General features: G+C 36.0%; 1 protein-coding gene across 4 annotated transcripts in view; it reads right to left on the bottom strand.

Moving 5' to 3' along the window:
• Positions 1 to 4,929: 4,929 nt before the first annotated feature.
• LOC101739982 (chromatin-remodeling ATPase INO80) overlaps positions 4,930 to 25,409 on the bottom strand; it is a 35,729-nt gene continuing 15,249 nt past the window's right edge. For all 4 annotated transcript variants that reach the window (XM_062669358.1, XM_062669357.1, XM_038011927.2 and 1 more), the window contains 20 exons: positions 24,640 to 24,819; positions 23,660 to 23,915; positions 22,613 to 22,759; positions 21,908 to 22,048; positions 21,671 to 21,792; positions 20,444 to 20,721; positions 19,371 to 19,594; positions 18,300 to 18,400; positions 17,006 to 17,161; positions 14,899 to 15,058; positions 14,197 to 14,324; positions 13,612 to 13,701; positions 12,969 to 13,205; positions 12,353 to 12,455; positions 11,707 to 11,786; positions 10,714 to 10,840; positions 9,749 to 9,886; positions 8,946 to 9,029; positions 8,092 to 8,192; positions 4,930 to 7,560 (listed from right to left, as the gene is read on the bottom strand). In XM_062669358.1, coding sequence (XP_062525342.1) covers positions 8,095 to 8,192; positions 8,946 to 9,029; positions 9,749 to 9,886; positions 10,714 to 10,840; positions 11,707 to 11,786; positions 12,353 to 12,455; positions 12,969 to 13,205; positions 13,612 to 13,701; positions 14,197 to 14,324; positions 14,899 to 15,058; positions 17,006 to 17,161; positions 18,300 to 18,400; positions 19,371 to 19,594; positions 20,444 to 20,721; positions 21,671 to 21,792; positions 21,908 to 22,048; positions 22,613 to 22,759; positions 23,660 to 23,915; positions 24,640 to 24,819 — 2,850 coding nt within the window. In that variant the 3' untranslated portion in view covers positions 4,930 to 7,560; positions 8,092 to 8,094. The remainder of the gene's footprint in view (positions 7,561 to 8,091; positions 8,193 to 8,945; positions 9,030 to 9,748; positions 9,887 to 10,713; positions 10,841 to 11,706; positions 11,787 to 12,352; positions 12,456 to 12,968; positions 13,206 to 13,611; positions 13,702 to 14,196; positions 14,325 to 14,898; positions 15,059 to 17,005; positions 17,162 to 18,299; positions 18,401 to 19,370; positions 19,595 to 20,443; positions 20,722 to 21,670; positions 21,793 to 21,907; positions 22,049 to 22,612; positions 22,760 to 23,659; positions 23,916 to 24,639; positions 24,820 to 25,409) is intronic.

Below are 25,409 nucleotides of genomic sequence, written 5' to 3'. Positions count from 1 at the left end.
ATTGAAGAAAGTAGAAGAAGCAGATGACAAATAATTAAGTAATGTATTGTTTTTATTTGTATATATTTTTAAAATGAATCTTTCTTTTAGATGCTCTAATCTGATTTTGATTGGTGGTAAATTACACTCTAATTGCATTGCATTAATAGGTGTGGTTTTAAATGCACCAGTAATTAAGCGTAAGGCATTGTTTTGTATTTTATCAAGTTTATCAACAAGTTTATGGACTGAACCAAAACACAAAAAACCATATTCAAAATGACTTCTGACCAATGATTTGTACAACATCAGCAGTATTTTAGGGTCTGCTCCCCAACTGATTTTTGACAAACTCTTTAATATATTCAAAGCTCTATTGGCTCTTGCAATAATTAATTCTACATATTGATTCCAGGATAATGAAGTGGTGAATAAAACACCAAGAAACTTAGCCTCTAATGACAGAACCAATGGTAAGTTGTTGTATACTACGGGAGGAATAGAAGAATGTTTACCAAAAACCAAAACTTTTGATTTGGCCGCATTAACTTCAAGTTTTAAGTAACTAAAATAGTCATGTAACTTTGTTAGAGCTAAATTTATATCAACAATCACTTGCTGGATATTTTTCCCACTAGCGTATATTACTAAATCATCTGCAAACTGTAAGTTTTTTATATTAGTGCCTAATATTTCATTTAATCTGTGTATATACAAAAGAAATAACAGGGGTGACAATATTCCTCCTTGACAAACACCTGTTGAAGAAGACATAGGACCATAAATTTTACCATTATATTTAGCATAAACCTTTCTATTTAGTAAGAAATTATGAACCCAATTTACAATTTTTACAGGTACACCTAAACCACACAGTTCTTTGAAGAGGACATCAATATCAACACTGTTAAATGCTCCAGAAATATCAAAAAATACAGCAACAAGACAATCTCTATTTACAACACTATTACAAATATCTAAATGCAATTGACAGAAGCTTTCATGTGCAGATTTACCTTTACGAAAACCATACTGATTGTCAGATATTAAATTATATTTTTCAACAAAAAATTCCAATCTTTGTTTTAACAACTGTTCAAAAAGTTTACCCACGCATGAAGTGAGAGTTATTGGGCGATAAGAATTAGCATTGTATTTAGGTTTTTGAGGTTTTAATACAGGTACTAAAATATCAATTTTCCAGTCTGTTGGGATTTCAATATTTAACCACAATTCATTCAAAATCAACAATATTTTTCTCAGAGCAGAATCACTGAGATTTTTAAACAAAATGTATGGAATACCATCAAAACCGAATGCTGTATCTTTACGAGAAGCGATTGCAGATTTCAACTCTTGGAGAGTAAAAGAATCACATAAAAAACTGTTGTTATTAATTGACAAAACATTTTCAATTTGTAGCTGATTTTGATAAACAGAACTGTATTTTTCAAGAAACTCCAAAACCCAACCATCTTGCTCTCCTTTTGAATTATAAATTTTACCAAATTTCCTCATATGTTTCCAAATCAAAGACAATGGTGTTGAGCGATTGAATGATTCACAAAGACGGACCCAACTGTTATGTTTTTCTATTTTTAATGTAAGTTTTTTAAAAGCTTGTTGTTTTTTAAAGTTTATATAATTTTCTTGTGATGGACAATTTTTAAACTTCACATATGCCTCTTTAGATTTTACAACAGCATCAAAGCATTTCAAATTCCACCAAGGTAGTCTAGGTCGTGGAATACGACCTTTACGAGATGATATATTTTGTTTACTACGAGAAACGCCACTACAAGCCTGAGCTGAATCGACCAATAATTTACAGAATATATCGTAACTTTCTAAAGATAAATATTGGCTGAAATTTATTTTTTGAAGACCAACATCTACACGATTTTTATAAGAATTCCAATCGACACATTTGTAATTTGGATAAACAGGAAGAGTTGTATGAAGTGTGTTGTGGATATCAGCTGCAGTTGTTAAATGGAATTTAATTATTACTGGAAGATGATAGCTGCCGAGAGGATCGTTATGTACAGACCATTCACAAGACATGGCAAGTTCTGGAGAAACTATTGTAAGGTCTAATGCATTTGGACGCCATGATGAAAATCCAACAGTAGTAACCTGCCCATCATTCAACAGAACTAGACAATTATCATTGATGACGTCTAAAATCTCTCTACCACGACGTGATGTTGAATTACAACCCCAAGATGTATTGTGAGCATTGAAATCACCGGCCAAAATAAAAGGATGTGGAATAGATTTTATGAGATTATCTAATTTAGTTTTATCGAATATGGGATAACTATAAGTAGGACAGTAACAACTAATTAAACTTAATTCTTTGTTATTAAGAAAAATTGTCACACATATGTTTTGTAGACCATTGTCTGAAAAAGTTGCCAAATGCTTGTACTGAATAGTATCTTTGATTAAAATGGCCACTCCATTGTGCTTATTGCCTGAATCATGTCTAACAACGTTAAAACCTTTAATTTTGAAAACAGTTTCTGGACGAAGCCAAGTTTCACATATAATTGCTAAATGAATATCTTGCTCGTATAAAAAATGTGTTAAATATAATCTATTGCAAAGAATACTTTGTGAGTTCCATTGTAATATATTCAAATGATCCATTAAGAAGGAAATAAGGTTTTTTGACTGAAAGTTTCAAGCAGGATGTTACGTATGGAACCAGTGTTAATTGGTATATCATTTTTTTGATCATGAATTACTTTAAGAATTGATTTGGTTAAAAGATTCATAAAAATTTCGGATTTAGTTAAGTTTTGTAATTGAGTTTCTACATGTCTGTTCGTAAGTTGTGGAAAAGATTTTTCGTCAAATATATTTGCATAGGTAACAGTTTTAGACTTTATTTTGTTTTCTTCTACTTTCTTCTTTTTAATAGGACATTGAGATGAGATGGCAACGTGGTTCCCACCACAGTTTACGCATTTGGCATTGATTGTTTCCACTGTGCATGATTTAAAGTTATGGTTTTCCATGCATATTGAGCACACTTCTGCATTTTTACAATATTTAGCTATGTGACCATACTTCAAACATCTTAGACATTGTTTTACTTGGGGAATATACTGAGATACCTCATGTCGCCAAGAATCCAAGTATACGTACTGTGGGAGTTGTGTAGAAGCAAATGTCACTGCCACTGTCTGTGTTGGTTGAAATGTAACTAACCCGTTGTCATTCTTGACCCTACGCATAAACCTACGAACCTGAATAATATTTCGAGAGCTACCTATTAAAGCTGAAATTTTTTTATTTGATAATCCTACTGGTACTGAAGTTAACACTCCAGTAATTTCAGTATCGGAGGCCGGTATGCTTGCTTTTAACCGAAGCTCGTCTAATAGCTTCTTATTTTGCAAGAAAACATTTGCGTTATTGGCCAGGTCAAAAGTAATACCAACTTTAAATTTATTGATTGTTCTCAAATGTAAAACACCTGAGACGCCGTGTTTGCGAATACATTGAGAAAGATACATGCGGTCTTTGTCAGTGAATGTGCGATCATCAACTATATGAGAAAGAAATACGATAAATTCATTTTTGTTGGAATTATCCGGATACTTCCTGTGATAATTTTCAACCTGAAAAGGTTTATACGGATCAATTTCTGGTGTAAAACTTTCTGAGTCCGAAGTATTGGAAAAGAAACAATTTTCTTCCCCTTCGTCCGTTTCGCTCTCATCTTCCTTCCTCTTTTTTTTCCTTTTCCCGCTTCTCCTCATAGCGAATTATTTATACAAACTTATCCACCATATACTATGAAATTATTTTACAAAACAATACACTAAATTACTATGTTAAAAATATTTAAAACAAATTTTAAAATTCAGTGCGCCTTAATTTTTTCACGTTTACGCGCCTCTCTTTTTTTTTTTTTTTCAGAAAAAATCATGTTAATATCAATTCAATCAATTTTGCTGGCCTAACTGGTTATCGGGATCCACAAACGAGAATGATGCTGTCCATCTTGAGATACAAGTTCGAAAAATCTATTACATTAAATTTTTTTTTTTTCAATGACTTAATTCCCAGGCGTTTTTAAAGGATCATGACGTTACCACCGCACTGAATTTGCATTTCAGAAGTATTAACAAGAATCTATGGGAGTGCTCTTCTTTTTTTTTTGTTGCTCAAGGAACATACGAGCTCACGTCAATCTGGTGTTAAAGTTAAAGAAGCTCGTAAACGTCACAAGATGAATACCGCCCCTACCTTGAAATATCAGGTTCAAGTCTCCTTGTATAGTATAACGGCTCTCGCACTCTACAAATCGTAACGCATCGCGGCTTCGCGTCAGATATAGGAACGTTGGTATTTCCAATAGGTATATACAGGGTGGCCGGCACATTGAGGTCAAAAAAAATTTAGGTCCCTCGTGTCATGGGGTATCCGAATCACTCCCATGTATGTTCCGCGATTTTATATCCTCTCGTCTGTTGTATGAAGTTGCCGTTTAACGATACTGGCCATTTGAAAGTTAGTTTATGTATGGCTGGTAATTAAATTTAAATTCAAATAAAAAACATTATAGAATTCCATTTTTAAATTCAGTAATTTGTTTATTGATTCGTTTTTGTTTTTTCGATACATTTGTATCTATTTCATAAATACGAACACTAAAAATATACGTGACTTCTTCAAGAAGGACATTGAAAAATTATCACTGCGCTGGCAGTAATGCATCGTTACCATGGATGCATATTTTGATTAATAGAAATAGAAAATATTAAAATTATTTATTATCTTTGTTTATACTAAACAGCAATTTCGTAGATAAGCTCTTGATATAATATGAACAACACTAAATATCTTAGATCTTTTTTGTTATTTCAATTCTTATATTAGGTTTTAATAAAACCGTTTTTCAGTACCCGAACTAATTAAGAAAATAAAAGTCATCCACAATTTCAACACGGCCATTTTATTAATACATATTACACATATTTGCCGTAAATAATCTAATTACTATATTATTTACATAAATATTTTTTTACACGTAAAACTTCAATCTTCGTTGATTCGTTTTGTTATACGAATACAAAAAAATATATATTCTAAAGTTATTGTGGTTTATTTTTCTTCGGCTATCGCAAATTTTAGACATGAATTTCTTTAACACATGCATGCCCACGTAATGTAATGTAATTTTAAACTTATTCTGACCCCAATATTAAATCTAAGGCGAAAATAGTCGACCATAAGAAGTGGCGTTTCCAGATTTCGTAGCCAAACGTCCTCTGGTATAGTAGTCAGTGTATTTCCCTCGTTCAATTTTCCTCAAGAAGAAATCTCCTGTTTCCCACTTTCCTCCTCCCCCTTCCCTTCCCTCCATCACCTTGATGCTGAAGGCTACGACTCAATGCTCAAGTTAACTCGGTAAAGAAATTATGTTGTATCTACTCGCGCTGTTTGATTCTCTTACCGTCTCTTTCACATTTTCTTTTTCTACCTAATCTGAGAGCCTTGAGAGGCTATTTCAGCGTAACCTTAACTAGTAGGTGAGCTCACGGGGCTCAAACCTGAGGAGATTGCTAAACGAGCCCTAGCAATCCTTTACAATTTTGATTACGATCACATTAACTAGGTATATAAAGATTATTGACTACTGACATTTGCTTATGGGAATATATATTTTTTTTCATAATAAAACCATTTCCATTTTAATGAAGAAAGTTATTTAATTCCCAATCTATCTATCTATCTTTTAGCCCTGAGATGTCCCATGCCGGACATAGGGGTCTTCCAAACCTTGCCACAAGGACCCGTCCTGCGCTGCTTGGATTGAGCGGATTCTCTCAAACCTCAATAGGTCGTCGGTCTACCTTGTCAGAAGGCTAATTACAAATATTCTTAATCAAATATGTTTGACTTTCTTCTCAAATGACGTCATCATCGACTTTATTATTCTTTATTCAAACAGATACTTTATTAACCTATATTTTTGTATAATCTGTGTACGACGCTTATGTGAGTTTTTGTTTGATGACTTTTTGGCGGGAACGCAAGGAGTGAAGTTGTGTGATTTGTTTTATTTTGTTTATTTAGTGTTTCTTCGAGTTTAAATGTGTAATAATGGTGGTTTATTAACTGTTTAATATCTGTGAAAGTGCACAAATGTGGGAAAACGAAACAAAGCCGCTGGACGTAACTTCTCGGGATCCTCCAAAAAGTCCACTGAAAAAATCTTAGTAAATGACCACCATTTTAGTGAGATTATAATATTTCATCCCATAATATCTCAATTCCTTTCATTTAATTTAATCCCAGTTGATTAGTGTCTCAAATTAATCATCTTCATTTCATTTCACTCCATAATATCATTTTTCATAAAAATATGAATAATATAAATTAAAATAAGACATGACTTAAAGGTCTCAGTTACCAGGTCATAAAATCTCTTAAAAAAAAATAGTTTTTGTTTTACTCCTGATAGTAAGTAACCTCAAAACAATTTTCTCATTTCGACTCGAAACATGAAGGCAGTCATGACTTAAATATTTTTAAGACTATATTATGCGGTCTATAACAATCCAAACATGTTTTCAGAGATATTTTTTACAGAGAAAGAACGGGTGATATAGGCAATGGCTACCACTTTTTTATGCCATTGATGACGTCACTACGTCGAAAAGCAATGACGCTTTCAATTAATTATTAAAAAATAACCAAGGTGAGCTTTTAAAAAAAATATTGAAATTACATTTTTAAATTAGTCTATATTAACTAGAATTTTTTTAATAACACAATTTACTTAATATATTGATTTTCAATCAAGCAATTTCACTCGTGTAAGTGAAAATTCGAGTTCACATCTCTCAGATCAAGTGGCTGCATTGTGACATCTATGACCTCTAACTACATAACATAAATTTAATAAAACTAGAGGTCCCGCAGTAGTCGAAGTTCGACTATAATTGATTGGAATTGTAAGTTTGTACACTATTATGATTGTATTTTATACTTCTATAATCACAAATTTCGCCAAGACTACACTATAAAAAATATTAACAAAGGCAAACAATATTTAATCTCAATCTGACAACAGACGTCAAGAACAAAAGTTTGACAATAAATAGTATGCATGCGTGTGCGTCAAACACATGGTATGTAGTGTGTGTAATGTTTTCTTTATTAATTTAATGTATCTTTTATGCATTATTTTAAAAAAATATTAGCATTGTGCACTTCTTCTCTATATTCTTTATAAGTGTGGAAAATTTCATACTCCTCCGTCCGCGCAATTTTCGTAAAAAGGGATACAAAGTTTTTGCTTCACGTATTATTTAATAAAATATTCAACTCAAAAACAAAGTTCATAGCGAAGTTTTGGTATCAAGTACATTACGCATGTTGCAAATCTCTCGCATCATTACTAACCTACCGTTCTGATCACAATACCAATAATACAACAAGTCAGGATATGTTAAGTTATAATTTATGAGCACATCATTTCATTAAGCTGTCGCCGGGGAGGGCGGCCGCGTTTGGACAGGAGCCGGAAGTGAGCGAACCCTCATCCGACACCGGACGCTCCTGAAAAATAAATATTTAGTGATGTTTTATTTATTAAAACGATTAAAAACGAATTAAATTTACAAAATGTAATCTTTTTGGAGGATCCCGAGAAGCTACGTCCAGCGGCTTTCGTTTCATTTTCCCACATTTATGCACTTTCACAGATGATAAACAGTTAATAAACCACCGTTATTACACTCGTTTTTTTTATTGCCCTTGTAGGCAGACGAGCGTACGGCCCACCTGATGGTGAGTGGTTACCATCGCCCATGGACTTCAACAATGCCAGGGGCAGAGCCAAGCCGCTGCCTACCGCTTAATACTCTCCACAAGACTCTTTTAAAGAAGGACATGTCATAGCGCTCGGGAAACACCGTGGAGGGGAGCTCATTCCATAGCCGGAGCATTTAAACCTGAAGAAACACTAAATAGATAAAATAAAACAAATCACACAACTTTGGTCCTCACGTTCCCACCAAAAAGTCCCCGGACACGATTAGATGCTATTGATTAGTTAACGTTAGTGGGGAAGGCGGTTGTGGTCCTTACCGGTCAGGGTGGCGGCGCGAGCGGCACCAGCAGGGGCTCGCGGGGGCGGCGCGGGCGGCGGGAGGGGCCGCGCGGCGCCGCACTGCGCAGCCGGGGCCGACCTGCAACACGCCCACGTCGCGTGCAATGAGAACATGCCTCTCTTTCTCTCTCTTTCTATCTCTTTCGTTATGACGTCACAAGCCTCAATATACATCTTTTCAAATATTATTCGATAGCTAACAATAACATTAAAATAAGTATTCGCGAGTCGTAAATAAAATCAAAAAAAGTCTTACTTTTCAATCTCGCGTTGTTTACCAATTGTCATTACTATTATTAGTTAAAACAATATTCAAATATCGATGAATATTAAATAACACCTAAATCGTCCGCTAATAAACTAAACGACAGAAATAAAATAATTAAAATGCGAGATTTTACCGTTAAAGTAATAAAAAAACGAATGAACTTCACGATTACTGTGTAAATCTATAAATATAAAAATGAATTGCTGTTCGTTAGTCTCGCTAAAACTCGAGAACGGCTGGACCGATTTGGCTAATTTTAGTCTTGAATTATTTGTGGAAGTCCAGAGAAGGTTTAAGAGGTAAATAAATATGAAAATACTCGGAATGAAATAAAAATAACATTTTTGTTTTTCCTTTAATGTGTCCCCGGTCGGACGGATTCCTTTTGTTTGTTTTAAGTTTATTTTATACAAAAGTTTAGTTCTTTTATTTATCGATTGAGGCACTACCAAGTCTGCCGGGTCAGCTAGTAAACAATAATTATTAAGATCTTCCTCCACAATTCCTCTTGTACAAGACGAGTAAAATTTTTATTATTGTTTATAGCACATATGATGATATTACCAGGTCCGCGTCGACCCCGGCTTGGTTCGACCGGCGCCGGTACCTCGGGCTCGAGGGGCGCATCGGACTCCAACAACGCTGCTCCTGTACGAAATAATGATTCCTTTATCAATTTCCTATTCAATACATTTTTTGAAGTGAAACTTCTAATGCGACTTCCAACAAGGTTGCGGTAAGTATTATGAGTCTGCACGGGTAGGTACCACCACCCTGCCTATTTCTGCCATGAAGCAGTGATGCGTTTCGGTTGGAAGGGCGGGGGAGCCGTTGTAACTATACTGAGACCTTAGAACTTATATCTCAAAGTGGGTGGCGCATTTACGTTGTAGATGTCTATGAGCTTCAGTAACCACTTAACACCAGGTGGGCTGTGAGCTCGTCCACCCATCTAAGCAATAAAAAAAAGGAACAGAAAGAGACAGAGCGAGAGTGCATGACTGGCCCTCGAACGCATGCGCGTAGTATACCTGCTACAGGCCAGCGCGAGCGTTAGCAATTTAAAATATATATAATTTAAATGTTGAAGATGTCGCATCTCTTATAAACAGTATTTTCCCTATTACAAGAGCAATCTGATTTAAGAATGAAAAATAAAGAAAACTACAATAGTACACATCGAAAAAGAAGTTTCACTTCATACAAGCGTAGCGCTTTTTTTTTTTTGGTGAAAACGATTGAGCCATTCCGTGATTTTCTCGTCGGTTCTTATCGGTGGTGACGTGGAACGTGAAGACTTAAAATCGCCTATTCGATTTTTTTTTCTTTGTTTGATACAACACCCTGTATAATGTTCGTACACGTACCTGCGGCGAGCGCGTTGTTGTCGGGCGCGGGCCGCGGGCGGCGCGACGCGCAGTGTCGGGAGCCGCGCGGGCGGCCGCGCCGCGAACCGCGACTCCCGCGGCTGCCCGACCACGACGGGCGGAACGACGGCGAGTATGCTGACAAATGACGTCACAGGTTCAGTACCAAACAGAGATTCGTAAGTTTTCTTAATAATGTATGAGTCAAACGACAAACGAGTCAAACGACATTACAATGTAGTCATCGTGGCAGAAAAGTACCAATTTTTCTAATGAAATAAAAATTCACGAATGACTTCCACGGTTAAGGAATAATATCGTGTAATATAAATCAAAACCGAAATAATTGTTGTAGTATTTGCACAATTACTGGTGGTAGCCTTGTGAGTCCCCACGAATAGGTGCCACCGCCCTGCCTATTTCTGCCGTGAAGCAGTAATGCTTTTCGGTTTGAATGGTGGGGCAGCCGTTGTACTGTAACAAGTGAGATCTTAGAACGAAAATCACAAGGTGGGTGGCAGCATTTACATTGTAAATGTATATGGGCTCTTGTATAAAAAAATATCATATAAGTATATCGCGTCGCTGAGTAAAAAAGTTGAGAACCGCTGGACTAGAGTGTTTAAAATTAATATTTGCTATGATACAACATATCGACGCTTGAGAGGCAAACGTGAGTAAACGACAATACGTGAACTTTACAGTAGACTAATTTAAAGTTGAAATACCTGAAAACAAAATTTATTTTAACGAATCTAGCTGTAATAGAATCTAGCTAGTAGCTGTAGGATTGAAATTATTTTAATAGATCTAGAAATATTTTTTTTTGCGCATCGAATATGGTTATTGCCGATCATTTATGTACAAAGCCTTTATTGTCGCTTAGTCACGTTTGCCTTTCAAGCGTCGGTATGTACTTAGAAAGGCATGTCAGTTAGTCATATGCGTGGGCGGGGACAACTCACAGGTGGGGGTGGGTGGCTGCGAGGGCACGTCCACTACCAGACCGTCGCTCTCGTCGTCGACTTGCAGGGGGCTGCCGGGCTCCGAAGCGGAATCCCTGGGCCGTTTCACTTCCACCGGCGGCGACGACTGCACAAACACGAATCAAACTGTATTCAATACCGCTTGAATAAAAGTTAAATTTCATTTTACACTTAAAATAGGAAGCATGAAAATAAAAAATAAAAAAAAGATTAGGAACAGAACACGCAAGGTTATCCAACCCCAATTTAGGATTCTCTGTGTTATCGGTACCGCAGACTGATAAACATACGTATATATGCTTAAATATACAAATTTATTATAAGCATCGGCTTGGCTCTGCCCCTGGCATTACTGAAGTCCATGGGCGACGGTAACCACTTACCATCAAGTGGGCCGTGTGCTCGTCTGCCTACAAGAGCGATAGAAAAAAGATTTCTTAGTTGGTTGGACGAGCGCACGGTCCAACTAGTGTTAAATGGTTACCGGAGCCCATAGACATCTACAACATAAATGCCGCCACCTACCTCGAGACATAAGTTCAAAGTCACAGTTTTAACAGTACAACGGCTGCCGCACCCTTCAAACCGAAACGCATTACTGCTTCACGGCAGAAATAAGCAGGGTGGTGGTATCTAAGTACCTTAAGCCACGAAGGCTTAAAATACAGATACTAAACATCCAGACAAAGAGCAAACAAACCTGTTCATCGAACGAATGTTTGCCCGATGTGAGAATCGAACCCACGACCTTCGGCGCAACAGTTAGAGCGACTAACCACTGCACCACCGAGTCATAAGGGATTTTTCTTTACTTCCCTTAATCTTGGTCCATATGTTAGGTTAAAGTAATAAAACTATTGTATTATCACCTGGTCTTGAAGTTGCCGAAATATTCGTTGTGCGCCTCCGTTAGGTAGGTGGATAAATGAGCCGATAAAAAGTGAGTCACGAGCGACATTATCATGTACTTACAATAGCACTGGGCAGGATTCCGAGCTTTCTCTTGCGTTCTCTCTCTTCAAACATTTTCTTCTCTTCGGACTTCTGTCGATCTGAACGGAAAAATATTAAATTTAACGTTGAAGATACTATAAACTGTTTTTCCATGGATTTTTTTTAACTTCACTTTTGTTATTTCTCGACATGCGATATAATATTGTATAATAAAAAATGTAATTACAACGTTGTTCTATCTATGGACTCCGGTGAACGCTTTAGGTATTTTTAATATCCTAAGCCTGCTAGGTCTAGTCTAATCTAGGTCCCTAAGCCTGCTCCTAGTGTTAGGCAAAGGTTATTGGATCTGAGGGATCCGTAAGGACGTGAGTTTAACATCTGTGAAAGTACACGAGCGTGGGAAAATGAAACAAAGTCGCTGGACGTAGCTTCTCGGATTCTTCCAAAAAGTCCACTGAATAAGCCTCAGTAAGTTTACGGAGACTTTATCTCATACCGTTTCATTTAATTTTATCCGAATTGATTAAAGTCTAATTAATCAACTTTATCATCATTTTTCATATAACATAACATAACAATAAAACTTGGCTTAAAGGTCTCGTTGCCGGGTCATAAAATCATTTAAAAAAATGAGTTTATATATATATATACCGATCCTCACATTTGAGTTCAATTTCCTCGTCGTCCAACAGCAGCGACACAACTTCCTTGGGCTTCAAGGTGTCCGGTTTGAAATTGCCGCCGCTGATCACCATTCTTTGGATCTAAAAAAAATTATAACGCTTTGTACTTTTACACTAATCATATCGGTAACCACTTAACCGGACAATGAGATCGTTTACTATAGTACGCAATATAATAAATGCTTACAATTTATATGTATAGTATATTATATGTCTCTTGCACTTTACAAAATTTCCCATCACTAGCACCTACCTACGATTCATTTCTAGTTGTATCAAAATTTCCCATCACTAGCACCTACCTACGTTTCATTTCTAGTTGTATCAAAATTTCCCATCACTAGCTCCTACCTACGATTCATTTCTAGTTGTATCAAAATTTCCCATCGCTAGCACCTACCTACGTTTCACTTCTAGTTGTATCAAAATTTCCCATCACTAGCATCTAGGTACCTACGTTTCATTTCTAGTCGTATCAAGAATTCTTATCACTAGCACCTACCTACATTTCGTATCTTGTATCAAGATTTCCCAGCACTAGCACCTACTTTGGTTTAGTACATACTTCACCGCGGCGTTTAAGCATCAAATTACCTCACTCTTCTCCCTGGCTCGTTGCATTATTCTCTCCTCGATGGTTCCTTTACAAATCAGCCTGTAGACTGTGACCTGTTTGGTCTGTCCCAAACGATGAGCCCGGTCCATGGCCTGCTGATCAACTGTCGGATTCCAGTCCGAATCGTAGAATATAACCGTATCGGCCGCCGTCAAGTTGATGCCCAGACCTCCGGCTCGAGTGGACAGAAGGAACACGAATATATCCGTCCGGGCCTGTAAGAGAAATATTTTGTTATGATAGTGACGTCACTACTTTCATAAAACGTGCATCACTATTATTATGATTAAACTTCTTCAACTGGTTTGTTTTTCCCAAAAATCAGTATTGTAATTTGGTTTTTAAATCAATTGTACTAGTATTTTTTGATCCAAGTAAACAGTATTAGTTAGTTTTTAGGGACTTTAATTAATATATTGTACTGTTTATATCTATTTTTAAAATTATTTATAAATATTATAAAAGAATCTCAACCCATGACATCACATATTACTAGTTGTGGTACTTAGTCTATTAAGGCATAACTTATTTAACGCATCGAGCATTGTGGCCACAAATGACGTCAAGGATCATGAAGGTTCATTCAGGCGCGTCCTAGTTTCATTACAGTTACATTCATACCTGGAAATCAGCAACCATGTCTCGTCTGGCGGAGATCTTGCTGGAGCCATCCAGCCGCATGTACTTGTGTTTACGATGCCACATGTATTCCTGTACACGAACAATATTTTTCACATCTTAAATCTTATCACAACAAAAGTACATTTTGTGTATTTCACCATGTATTTGACACACACACACGCATACATACTATTTGTTCATTGTCAAACTTTTCTTATTGCTTATAGTCGTGGTCAAATTGAGAATAGATTCAATATTGTTTGTCTTTATTAATATTTTTCTAAAGTGTCTGAATCTAAAGTGGAGCAGGAGCTAGGGGTCTTGGGCATGACGTGGGAGGAGCTAAAACAGACTGCCCAAGACCGATGTAAATGGAAAAATTTGATTAGAGCCCTACACCCCAGCAGAGGGTAATAGGAAAGAATGATGATGATAATGAAAGTGTAGTCTTGGCGAAATCTGTGATTATAGAAGTATAATAGACTTTGACAATAGAATCATAAGTGTATTTATAATTTCAATTAATTATAGTTGAATTTCGACTACCGGGTGGCCACTAGTGTTTATTAACACAGAATTTATTACCTCTAACAAATCAATCATCTTCGTCATTTGACTGTAGATGAGAACGCGATGGCCGCGCTCCTTCAGCCTCTTCAGAAGCGAGTCCAGTACCGTCAGCTTTCCAGCGTCGCTCACCAACTGGTTCTTATCTATCGGAGCGGAATTTAATAGTAGACGTAGTTGTAATTCACACAATTTTTTTATTGCTTATATGGGTGGACGAGCTCACAACCCACCTGGTGTTAAGTGGTTACTGGAGTCCATAGAAATCTACAGCCCCTTTTAACGAAAATTCCACGGACGAAGGTGAATGAAATTTCCCACACTTATAGAGAATATACAGGAGTGCAGAATGTTAATATTTTTTAAATGACCATAAAAAGGCCAATAAATCAGTTAAAAACACACACACACACACACACACGCGCGCGCGCGCGCGCGCGCGCACACACACACACACACGCACACACATACGCACACACAGACGCACACCACACACACACGCGCATTTATACTCTTTTGTTTGTTGTGACAGTCTGTGGTCAAATTGAGAATAGATTAATATTGTTTGCCTTTAATATTGTTTGTCTATAGTGTAGTCTTGGCGAATACTGTGATAGTCTTTGACAATAGAACCCTAATAATGTTCAAACTTATAATTTCAATTAATTATAGTTGAATTTCGGCTACTGGGCGAGCATTAGTCAAATTAGTCTGCCATACCGGGTACTTGTATAGTCGCCCATCCGTAGGGCGGCCTGCTCGCCGCGCACAGCCGCCCCAACGTCTCGCACCCCGCCCTGCACTCGGCGTGCCGGTGCCGCGTCATGTAGTACGCGAAGCTGCGCGACGACGCGAACGGAGTCAGCGTGCTCGCGCAGACCTGCACCCAACGTTCTCTCCATTTTTTAATACGCTTTTATTAGCTTCAGACGTACGTATGTTAGTATGTAACGGAATTTTTTAACGTGATTTTGATCCCCTTCAAAACGTCGGATTAACTCGAAATTTGGTATACTTATTAAGGATCGATGACAATTCAATAGTTAAAAATAAATGAAAAAATTGAAATTCAACTAAAAAATTAAAAATAAGTAATAGTTAAACTAAAAAAATACGCTTTTATAGAAAATCCGACTAAAAAATGGGGTGATTTTCAGAATATTATCAAAATAACCCTTCTACTCACATCTGTTCATAAAATATTATATTTATAACTAATGATACCATGCACCCCACGCTTTTTATTTATTTATTTATTTATTTAATATATTTTGTACACACAGCTGTTAGAAAAGACACGTCAATAAGGATACAGAGTACAAGGGCACTACTTATTTCATGCTGAAATCTCTTCCAGTAGGCCCGCAAAAGGAAAGAAGAATTAGGAACACAAACCTAGTGCATACAGTAAACATTGCATATAGTAATATATACATATTACAAGATACAAAACAATATATATACATACAAATACACACACACACACACACACACATACATATATATAACATACACACATATACTTACTTTATATTATAATACATTGTACAAATATATATAATTTATTTAAGATGGTAAGGATAAATAATGTTCCTTAACAGATTTCTTGAACGCTGCTATGGTTTTGCACGCTCGTATGCTTGGAGGGAGGGAATTCCAAAGTATAACTGCTTGTACAGAAAACGATTTTGCGTAAGCATGTGTTTTATGAACAGGGCAATTGAGGAGAGTTTTAATGTGTGTTCTACAAGGAGCAAGGGAGGGACGGGCATAGGTAAAGCGATCACGTAAATATTTTGGGTAGTTAGGGTTATGTAGGATATTAAATAGGAAGCACAACATTCTAGTATTTCTGCGGAAACGGACTGGGAGCCACTTGAGCTTTTTGCGAAATTCAGAAATATGATCATATTTTTTGAGACCAAAAATAAAACGGATGCACAAATTTTGCAAACGCTCAAGCTTATTGAGAAGCTCCTCAGTGGCATCCAAGTAGCAAGCATCAGCGTAGTCCAAAATGGGTAAAATGAGACTTTTTTTTTTACAATAAAATCATTTTTTCTCACACTATTTTTAATTCAAATATATTAAGATTTGTTTTCTATTTTTTAGTGGGATTTTCTGTAAAAGCGTATTTTTTTAGTTTTTTTAAACTATTATTTATTTTCGCCTACATATGCCGATAGCTTTGAGAGGCTATTTCAGCATCTTGACGTGTAGGTGAGCTCACGAGGCTCAAACCGCGTGTTGCTAACACTGGCTCTAGCAAAAGCAGTGCTTCGCAGAATCTACCACCGGATCGGAAACGCGACCCACTGAGATGATCCGGCGAGAAACTCAGTGGGCTGTGTCTGTGGGTTAATTTACTCGTCGAGAACTTCGTCGCAAGAGACGGGTTCGACGAGAACGATGACCGGTGCTTGAGATACCTTAAAGTACCGATAATGGATCAGCAGGATCCGTAATGAATCCGACAAATGAAGACATGAGTGGATGAAGGGGATTCATCGCATGCAATTTCTAAAAATAGTCTTTAAGCTTAGGAGTTTTAAGGTATAAATAATATGGTTTATAATAACACCTTCATTCAATGTAAAAACTATTTTTTTTTTAAATTGTACTTAACCCCTTCATCCACTCATGTGTTCAAATATGATAGTTTCAAGACGCGGCAGTCAGTGTTGCCAAACACAAGAAATCATAAACAAACATTTTACTAATTCAAAATAAAGAACTAACACTAAAAAATCAAGTAATATGCATGAATTTCACAGTTCTGTTCAATGATGTTGAAGAGTCGTGCCTTAAAATATAACTATCAAATTACCTTCTGTTGAGCAGCGTACAAGAAAGCGGGCATCGGTGTTGCCATAACAGGGAAAACTTCAGGTGGCCGTTCCACGTGTTCGAATTCTGGTATTTCCTCAGTCTTTACTGCCACAACCCCTCCGTCTTCTGTCTTTATCTCACTCAACATATCTGACTGAGATAGGGAATAATGAAATTATATTATAGTTCCTGTTTTTGTGCACTGCTTTGCTAAGTTGTTTAAAGACAAAAAATTAACAATTAATAACAATTACGATGTCGAGATAGGCGAAGCGGTATTTCAGAGACATTCAAAAGAACAAGCCCCTAGTTTCTTCCCGATACTTCTCATGTAAAGTCGTCATGACTTAAAAGTGACTTTAAATACTTTAGTAACATTTCTAACATCCATGTCGTCTGTGTATCACTAAATTTCTGAGATCGCTTGATATCAGAAATTCTGATCATGTACGAAAATCAATAAACGCTAAACACCTCACTAAAACCAGTGGTACTAAAAGTCTCGAACTTGTGCCCTCTTACAATTTCTTCGGAGTCGTAGACTTGATTAAAAGACATTTTTTTACGAAATAGTTAATCACGACCGCTGACTATCGCTAAATACAATACGGTCGGGTAATGACGCCATGAGCGTCATCTGTCGTACATTTTATCCTAATACGACTGTTAAGAAATGACAATCGAACATGACATGAGATGTCACTGCCAATGTTGCGACAAATGTCATTGTCATATTCATGAGCGAACGCTCTGAGTAAGATATATAGTCTGCACTTCCTTTTCCGGATGCTCGGTTGTTGTTCGCGGATTGAACTTTAAGATGTAAAAAATAACCTTACATAAAATTAATTGTAATTATCTATATGTACAATATAAAAATGAATTGCTGTTCTCGAGAGCGGCTGGATCGATTTGGCTAATTTTGGTCTTGAATTATTTGTGGAGGTCCAGGAAAGGTTTAAAAGGAAGATAAATATGAAAATGCTCGGAATTAAATAAAAATAACAATTTTCTTGTCCCTTTGATGTGTCCCCGTCGGAAGGATTTTTTTTGTTTGTTTTTAGTTAATTTTATACAAAAGTTTAGGTCTTTTATTTATCGATTGAGGTACTACGAAATCTGCTGGGTCAGTTAGTTTTAAATAAAAACCAGAAATAAAGAGGTCCAGTTAAAAAACTAGCCAGATTTTCTTTAACGACAGAACCACTAATAGGTTTAAGATCAAAACAAATAATTAGCTGTCTTTAAGTTCCGCGTCAATTTGTTACATCAGACAGATTTCTAATACACACCTGCCCGTTATCTTTCAAGTTCCTCAGACGCATCGTCCTGTGCTCGACCGTTTCCGGTACGTAATGCAACACGACATCCGTGTGTGCGAAGAATGGACCACCTAAAATTGTAAATAAATCAATAGTTTTATTGATGAAAAGTCACACCCTGTATAACAATACCTATCTATATATTAATACGGGAAGCAAAAACTTTGTACCCCTTTTTACGAAAATTGCGCGGACGGAGTTTCCCACACTTACAGAATACAGAGGAGTGCACAAAGCTAATTTTTTTTTTAATTGTGTTTAAAACATGCATTTAATCAATAAAAAAAACATTACACACACTAACATATATTTGACATACACACATGCATATAATTATACTCTTTGTTTATTGTCAATTGCCAAACTTTTGTTAATGTTTAAAGTCTGTGGTCAAATTCCGAATAAATTAATATTGTTTGTCTTTAATGTTATTTATCTATACTAATCTATAGTGTAAGTTTTGGCGAAATCTATGATTATATTATAGAAATATAATAATATTTGACAATAGAACCATAATAATGTTTAAACATACAATTTCAATTAACATTATAGTCGAATTTCGACTACTGCGGGACCACTAGTATAGACTAATTCTCTATAGATATTCTTATAAAGCACTAGCGGCCCGCTCCGGCTCCGCTCAGGTCTTTAACAAAAATTTCAACGATATTAATTTGACGTTGCCTTATTTTTTTAAATAAAATAACACGTGCTGTCGCGACACTTTTTGTCAATAAAAATATGTTCTACAAAATCGTAGTACATTATTTTATTCTATCATCAATAGTTTTCGCAGGGCACGCGATGTAAAGAATCTTTTAGGTATTTTTTTTACACCTTGGGTTACATTATTGGAGTTTTAGTAAGGATCCCTATTTTTTTTTTAAATAACTCGGGAATAGTGTAATTTCCAAACGGTGAAAGAATTTTTAAAATCGATTCAGTAGTTTCGAAGCCTATTCAATACAAACAATCAAACAAATCTTTCCTCTTTAGAATATTAGTATAGAAGTATAGATAATTAATTTGGCTACGAACCTTCGACCCACAGCGGATCGGTAAACAGCAACTCCTTCCACAACAAACTGTCCTCTTTTCTCTTCTTCAACACATCTCCGTCGGGACATATCAAAAGCATATCTTTACTATTAACTCTATAATAATCGGACGTGGTCTGGGCGCTAATGTTTTCGCTGTACCACCAGTCTTGTCTGTGTCGGAGTTTTTCGTATTTCTCTAGACATTGCTCGATGTGTAGCATGCTGAAAATTTAAACTAAAATAATTATGTCGATTTTTTAAAGTATCCCATATTAGTGTGGTATTTTAGGTATTTAAAAAAATAATGAATTAGTTGATAAAATTGATGCACTTTATGCTTTGTGATATCAGCGCCACGCGAACGAGAGAAACGTTTTCACCACGCTCTCCCTTTTTTAATACGTTTTTATTAGCTTCAGACGAATGTATGTTAGTATGTAATGGAATCTTTGAACATGATTTTGACCCCCTTCTAAACGTCGGATTAACTCGAAATTTGGTATACTTATTAAGGACCGATGATAATTCAATATAAAAAAAAAAAAAATAATAATACTTTAAAAAACTCACAAAATACGCTTTTATAGAAAATCCAACAAAAAATAGAAAAAAAAAAAAAAATTTTGAATTAAAAATAGGGTAAGAAAAAATTATTTTATTGCAAAAAAAACGTGGGGTGCATGGTATCCATTATAAATATTTTATGAACAGATGTGAGTAGAAGGGTTATTTTGATAATATCCTGAAAAGCACCCCACGCTTTTTTTTTGTAATAAAATCATTTTTTCTTACACTATTTTTAATTCAAATTTATTAAGATTTATTTTCAATTTTTTTAGTTGGATTTTCTATAAAAGCCTATTTTGTTGGTTTTTTTTAAACTATTATTTATTTTTCTTTAGATAAACTAAACTGTTACGTCATTTTAAACATAAATACTCTCACAAAAGAACTTTAATGACCATTGCGCGCGAAGTAACATACGAAAGAAAGCACTAGAAACATTTTTGTTCGCAGCTCTGTTGTCGACATTAACAATGAAGGGGGTTGGGGGGGGGAGGTACCACTCACGCGTGCAGCCAGCCGCATGACGTCAGCAAGTGTAACTCCCGCGGCGACACGTCCACGAGCCGCGTGAAGCCGAAGCAGCTGCCGGCGCCGACCCCGCTCTGCACGTGGCCCGGCGTCAGTATCGACAGCCGGTTGTATAGGAGATGGCGTTTTGAGGACGTCGAACGAATCAGGATGCAGTCTTCGACCACGAGCTTCGGCAGGTTGTAATCGTCGAGGAGCATCGTGAAGGGAGACCTCACGTCGCGCCGCTCGAACAGCTCGGGGTGATTGCAAACCTGCAATCGGTAGCAAATAGGTTTCGTTTTATTTAATAATACCACGTACAGCTGAATATGGGTTTGCAACTTAAGTCTATATATCTAGTAGCGGCATAGATGTGATTATTTTTATAGGTAAGCGGCGTCCATTAATTACGTAACTTGTTCTAGGGAGGAGGAGGATCAAGCTAAATCTTTCCAAATATTTATCAGGGAGGAGGGGGTCTTAGCAAATATCGCGTAATTTTTTTTCTAGCAGAATACGGTGTAAACTTGCGTAATAAACTATTACTAGAATAAAATATGGCCAAATCTGCTCTACAGGGCAACGTCGTTAATATAATTTAAATTACGGTAATATTCACAAATACTTAGTATTTGCTAGTCTATGTATATAAAAATGAAACCCGTTTTCCGTTGTCACGACATAACATGAAAACGGCTTGACCGATTTGGCTAATTTTGGTCTTGAATTATTTGTTGAAGTCCAGAGAAGATTTAAAAGGTTAGATAAATATAAAAATATTCGGAATTAAATAAAAATAACAAGTTTGTTTTTCCTTTGATGTGTCCCCCGTCGGACGGATTCCTTTGGTTTGTTTTAAGTTTATTTTATACTAAAGTTTAGGTATTTTATTTATCGATTGAGGCATTACGAAGTTTGCCGGGTCAGCTAGTCTTCAATAAAAGTAATAGAACAAGTTCTGTTTTTTTTTTCAATAATCTAACACGTTTACAGCCAAAACATAAATTTTAAAGAATCTCGCGTGAGATTAGGGGTGAGAGGAGGGAGTTGATGAAAAAAATCTTACGAAATCTCACCAAGGGGGAGGGGGCGTCTAAAATTTCTCAAAAATTCCTCACGTAATTAATGGACGCCCCCTAATCCAGGGTAGACACAAAAGTCGAGAAAGTCAATTAGGTTAATTTGATTCATTTTTTATATTAACTTAGTACTTTTACTTACCTTCCTGAACTGCATAACCAAATTCATCAGATTCGATGTGAAATTTTTATCAACATTGTGCCCGGACTCAGCACCCACAGAGAAATGTAATAATTCTTCTATCTTTATTTTCTTCTTAAGAGCTGTATAAAGTGATTCATTGTGTGAAATTTAAACATTAACAGTAGTTTTAAGATCTGAATCTTACAATTTATGTAATTAGTTATGAGTTTATCTGTAACTTGAAAGAAGACTCACCTATGTACAATAATTTCTGTCTTATAGTCAAAGGACAGTGGACCATGATCTCTATTTTGTCAGACAATTCATTCTCCACATCCTTCTTTATTCGACGTAACATAAACGGTTTCAAAATCATGTGCAGTCTGGATAGATGTTCTGAAAGAAAATAATCTCTTCAAATTATCCGTTTTAACTCTATTACAAAATTGACACTATTCATACATTGAAACAAATCTAAACAAGTTTATTTATTTATTTATTTATAACTTCATATACTAGAAAGTATAAAGGCGGACTTGATGCCATAGGCATTCTCTAACAGTCTACCTTAGGGGAGTGCAGAGATGAACCTTGGTTCTGACTGCTGTTAAATATATGAACACGTATTAACACGACTGGCGCGCCACCTACGATACGTACCACAGAAACTCTTCTTTGAAATTGAAACTATAACTGCGTTTTATCTCGATCAGATAAATGAAGAGTGAATGCATACAACAATAACAAACTCGACAAATAATCACGTTTAATTACATTAAGATGATTTAAATTAATTTATTTCATTACAAATGAAATAAATGAACATTGAAAAAGCAGCCTGTATTCGTTTATATGGCAAAATTGTTTATGTTGTCACAAAAAAACACTTATGTTAAAAATACCTTACAAATGATTTTCTTTCTCTAATAAGTTTTAATATGTGTAGATTTTGACACTTACTTTCATCTATAGTGCTTTTATTTTCTGCATGACTTTCAATGTCTTTGGAGAACCATTCATTAAATTCTTCATGTGAATCAAATAATGTTGGCATTATGAAATGCAATAGAGCCCATAGCTCGGCCATACTGTTTTGTATCGGAGTGCCTGTGAGAAATTAAAATTGTCAATTTAGTAATTCAAAACACATTATGAATATAAAATCTTTGGTTTTGATTAAAGATTTTTTTATTATTTTAAGTTATAAAAACACAAGAGTAACACATTTTATAATTTGCATAAGTTTATCATACGATATTGATGGGAAGCATATCCTGCGAAGCGTTGGGATGAGCTCTATAGTATTGTTTTATTCAGATTTAGCTTGAAAAGAATTCTGAGGCAAACTGCAACTTGTCTTGCTTACTCAGGAAAACAATCTCAGTCCACCTAGTTTTAAGTAGTTACCAGAGCCCATAGACACCCACAAAGTCTAAGTCTAAATTATATAATAATTACGGAAATTATAATTACTAGATGATGACCGAGCTTTGCTCGTTTTTTTTTTTTTGATAACGGCATCTTGTTGTTTCTTTAAAGCGGTTAGTTGCCCTCAATTAAGAAAAATAGTATTATTATTCGCCAATCGATGTCGGGAAGAGTTGATTATTGAAAACACGAATAAAACAACATTTTCTGAAAATAAATCGTAGCTAGATCGATTTATCGCCCCCGAAATCCCCTGTATACTAAATTTTATGAAAATCGTTGGAGCCGTTTCCGAGATTCAGATTATATATATACAAGAATTGCTTGTTTAAAGGTATAAGATTGCGAATTCTTCTTTTATTTCAAGATGTTATTCCTCCATCATGAAGGCTATTCGTGGACATGTACATATTTTATTTAAGTAAGAAAATTGGTACCCGCCAGCGGAATTTGAGCACCGGCACTCTCTCATCGCTCGATATGAGTATACCGGGTCTCTTATCCTTTAGGCCAACAACTAAAGTCGGTAAACGATACAGCTACATCATCGTCCGCAACAATAAAAAGATTTGTATTTACCGGATAATAACAATCTGTTCCTGCAGCTGAACCCAAGTAAGAGCTTCCATCGCATACTCGCGGAGCTTTTGATGGCTTGGGCTTCGTCCAGTATCATGTACTGCCAGGACACGCGATTCAAATACTTGAGATCGGAGACGACTATTTGGTATGACGTCACGACCACGTGGAAAGCGGCCGCTTGCGTGTGCAGGTCCTTACGCTCCCAGAACTGACGGAGGATTTTCCGTTCGCTTGGACTTCCCCAGTACGGGACCTGATTTAACAAAAATAATAGCCTCAGAACATAATTTTATATCGACATTAATAAAAATATAATAAACGCGAACATATATCATTCGAAGTCGTCGTGGCCTAAAGGATAAGACGCCCGGTACATCCGTATCGAGCGATGCGGCTGTGCCGGTGTTCGAATCCCGCGGATGGCTACCAATTTATCTAATGGAATACGTACTTAACAAAAAAGATCACGAATAACTTTCACGGTAAAGGAATAAATAAGGTAGGACATGTTGTGGGCCCGCACTGGCAGGTACTACCACTGCCTATTTTTGCCGTGAAAAGTAATGCATTCCGGCAATTTGTTTGAACAGCATTAGAATTCAATCATCAATATCTATAGTTGACATTTCGTCTTCTCGCATTAAAACTATATTATCTCAAAACTTACTAATTTTACAGAAGATTGTTTTCAAGGTTTAACATGTAATATTTTTAATATTAATCATATTTGCAACTATTATTTTTTATTTGTTAGCAGTTACAGTATGTGTCTTTTAAAATAAGTTAAAATTATGTATTACTTTTGTTAAAGTAGTCAAAACATAGATAAACAAAAAAAAACTAAAATACGCTCTTTTGACAGTATCTATGAGAAAAATACTGGTGATACCAAATGTTTACGCATATTAACTCAATTTCGAATATTTTTGGAAATTGTACAGTTATAATGCGAAAAGGCGATTTGTTTGTAAACTTACTACTTTAAAATCTGGCACGAATCTCTGCATCTCTTGTTGCCAGTTGTGGAGTGTGGAGGCGGGAGACACGACCAGGAACGGGCCCCACACGCCCAGCCGCTCGGCCACGTGGCACAGGAACGCTATGCACTGCACCGTCTTGCCGAGGCCCATCTCGTCCGCTAAAATGCCGCTGATGCCCTGCCATTATTAAATAACATGTAGGGACCACAAATGTCCCCATAGCAACTAACAATTATATGTATGTGTTAACGGTAATTATATTGCAATGATGCTACGCCAGTCTCGGGATTGTCGGGCTGTCGACAACACGTTAGGTTGTAATCCCAATATACGTCAGTCACTTAACTGAACACGTGTCTTATTAATCCTTGCCCGATATGGCTCTGTAAATTTGGCCGCCCTTTTTTTTGATTTTCGGATTTTTTTAATTTTTAATTATTTGTTCGTTGATGTTCGAATATAAAAATTGTTTGTTCGTCTTTTGTTTATTTATAATTAATTAAATAAATGATCACCGTTAAGTGGGCCCCCCTTACTAGATATCTTTATTTTTATCGCTCAGATTAATTCATTTTGATCTATTATGGTTTGTTCGACGACTATTGGTGATTGTTCGATCATAAAAACAATTAAATTCCCAATTATTAATTATTTTATATTAATGTAATACCGAAATACTTCACGAGATGGCGTTACAAAAAATCCCTTCCCAAAACTATAAAACCGTTGTGATAGTCTACTGAATAAATAATATTTATTCGTAGGTG

This window comes from Bombyx mori, chromosome 7 (assembly GCF_030269925.1).
Source record: "Bombyx mori chromosome 7, ASM3026992v2".
In the NCBI taxonomy this organism is placed as follows: Eukaryota; Metazoa; Arthropoda; class Insecta; order Lepidoptera; family Bombycidae; genus Bombyx; species Bombyx mori.
This window is presented reverse-complemented; position numbering and strand designations above follow the sequence as displayed.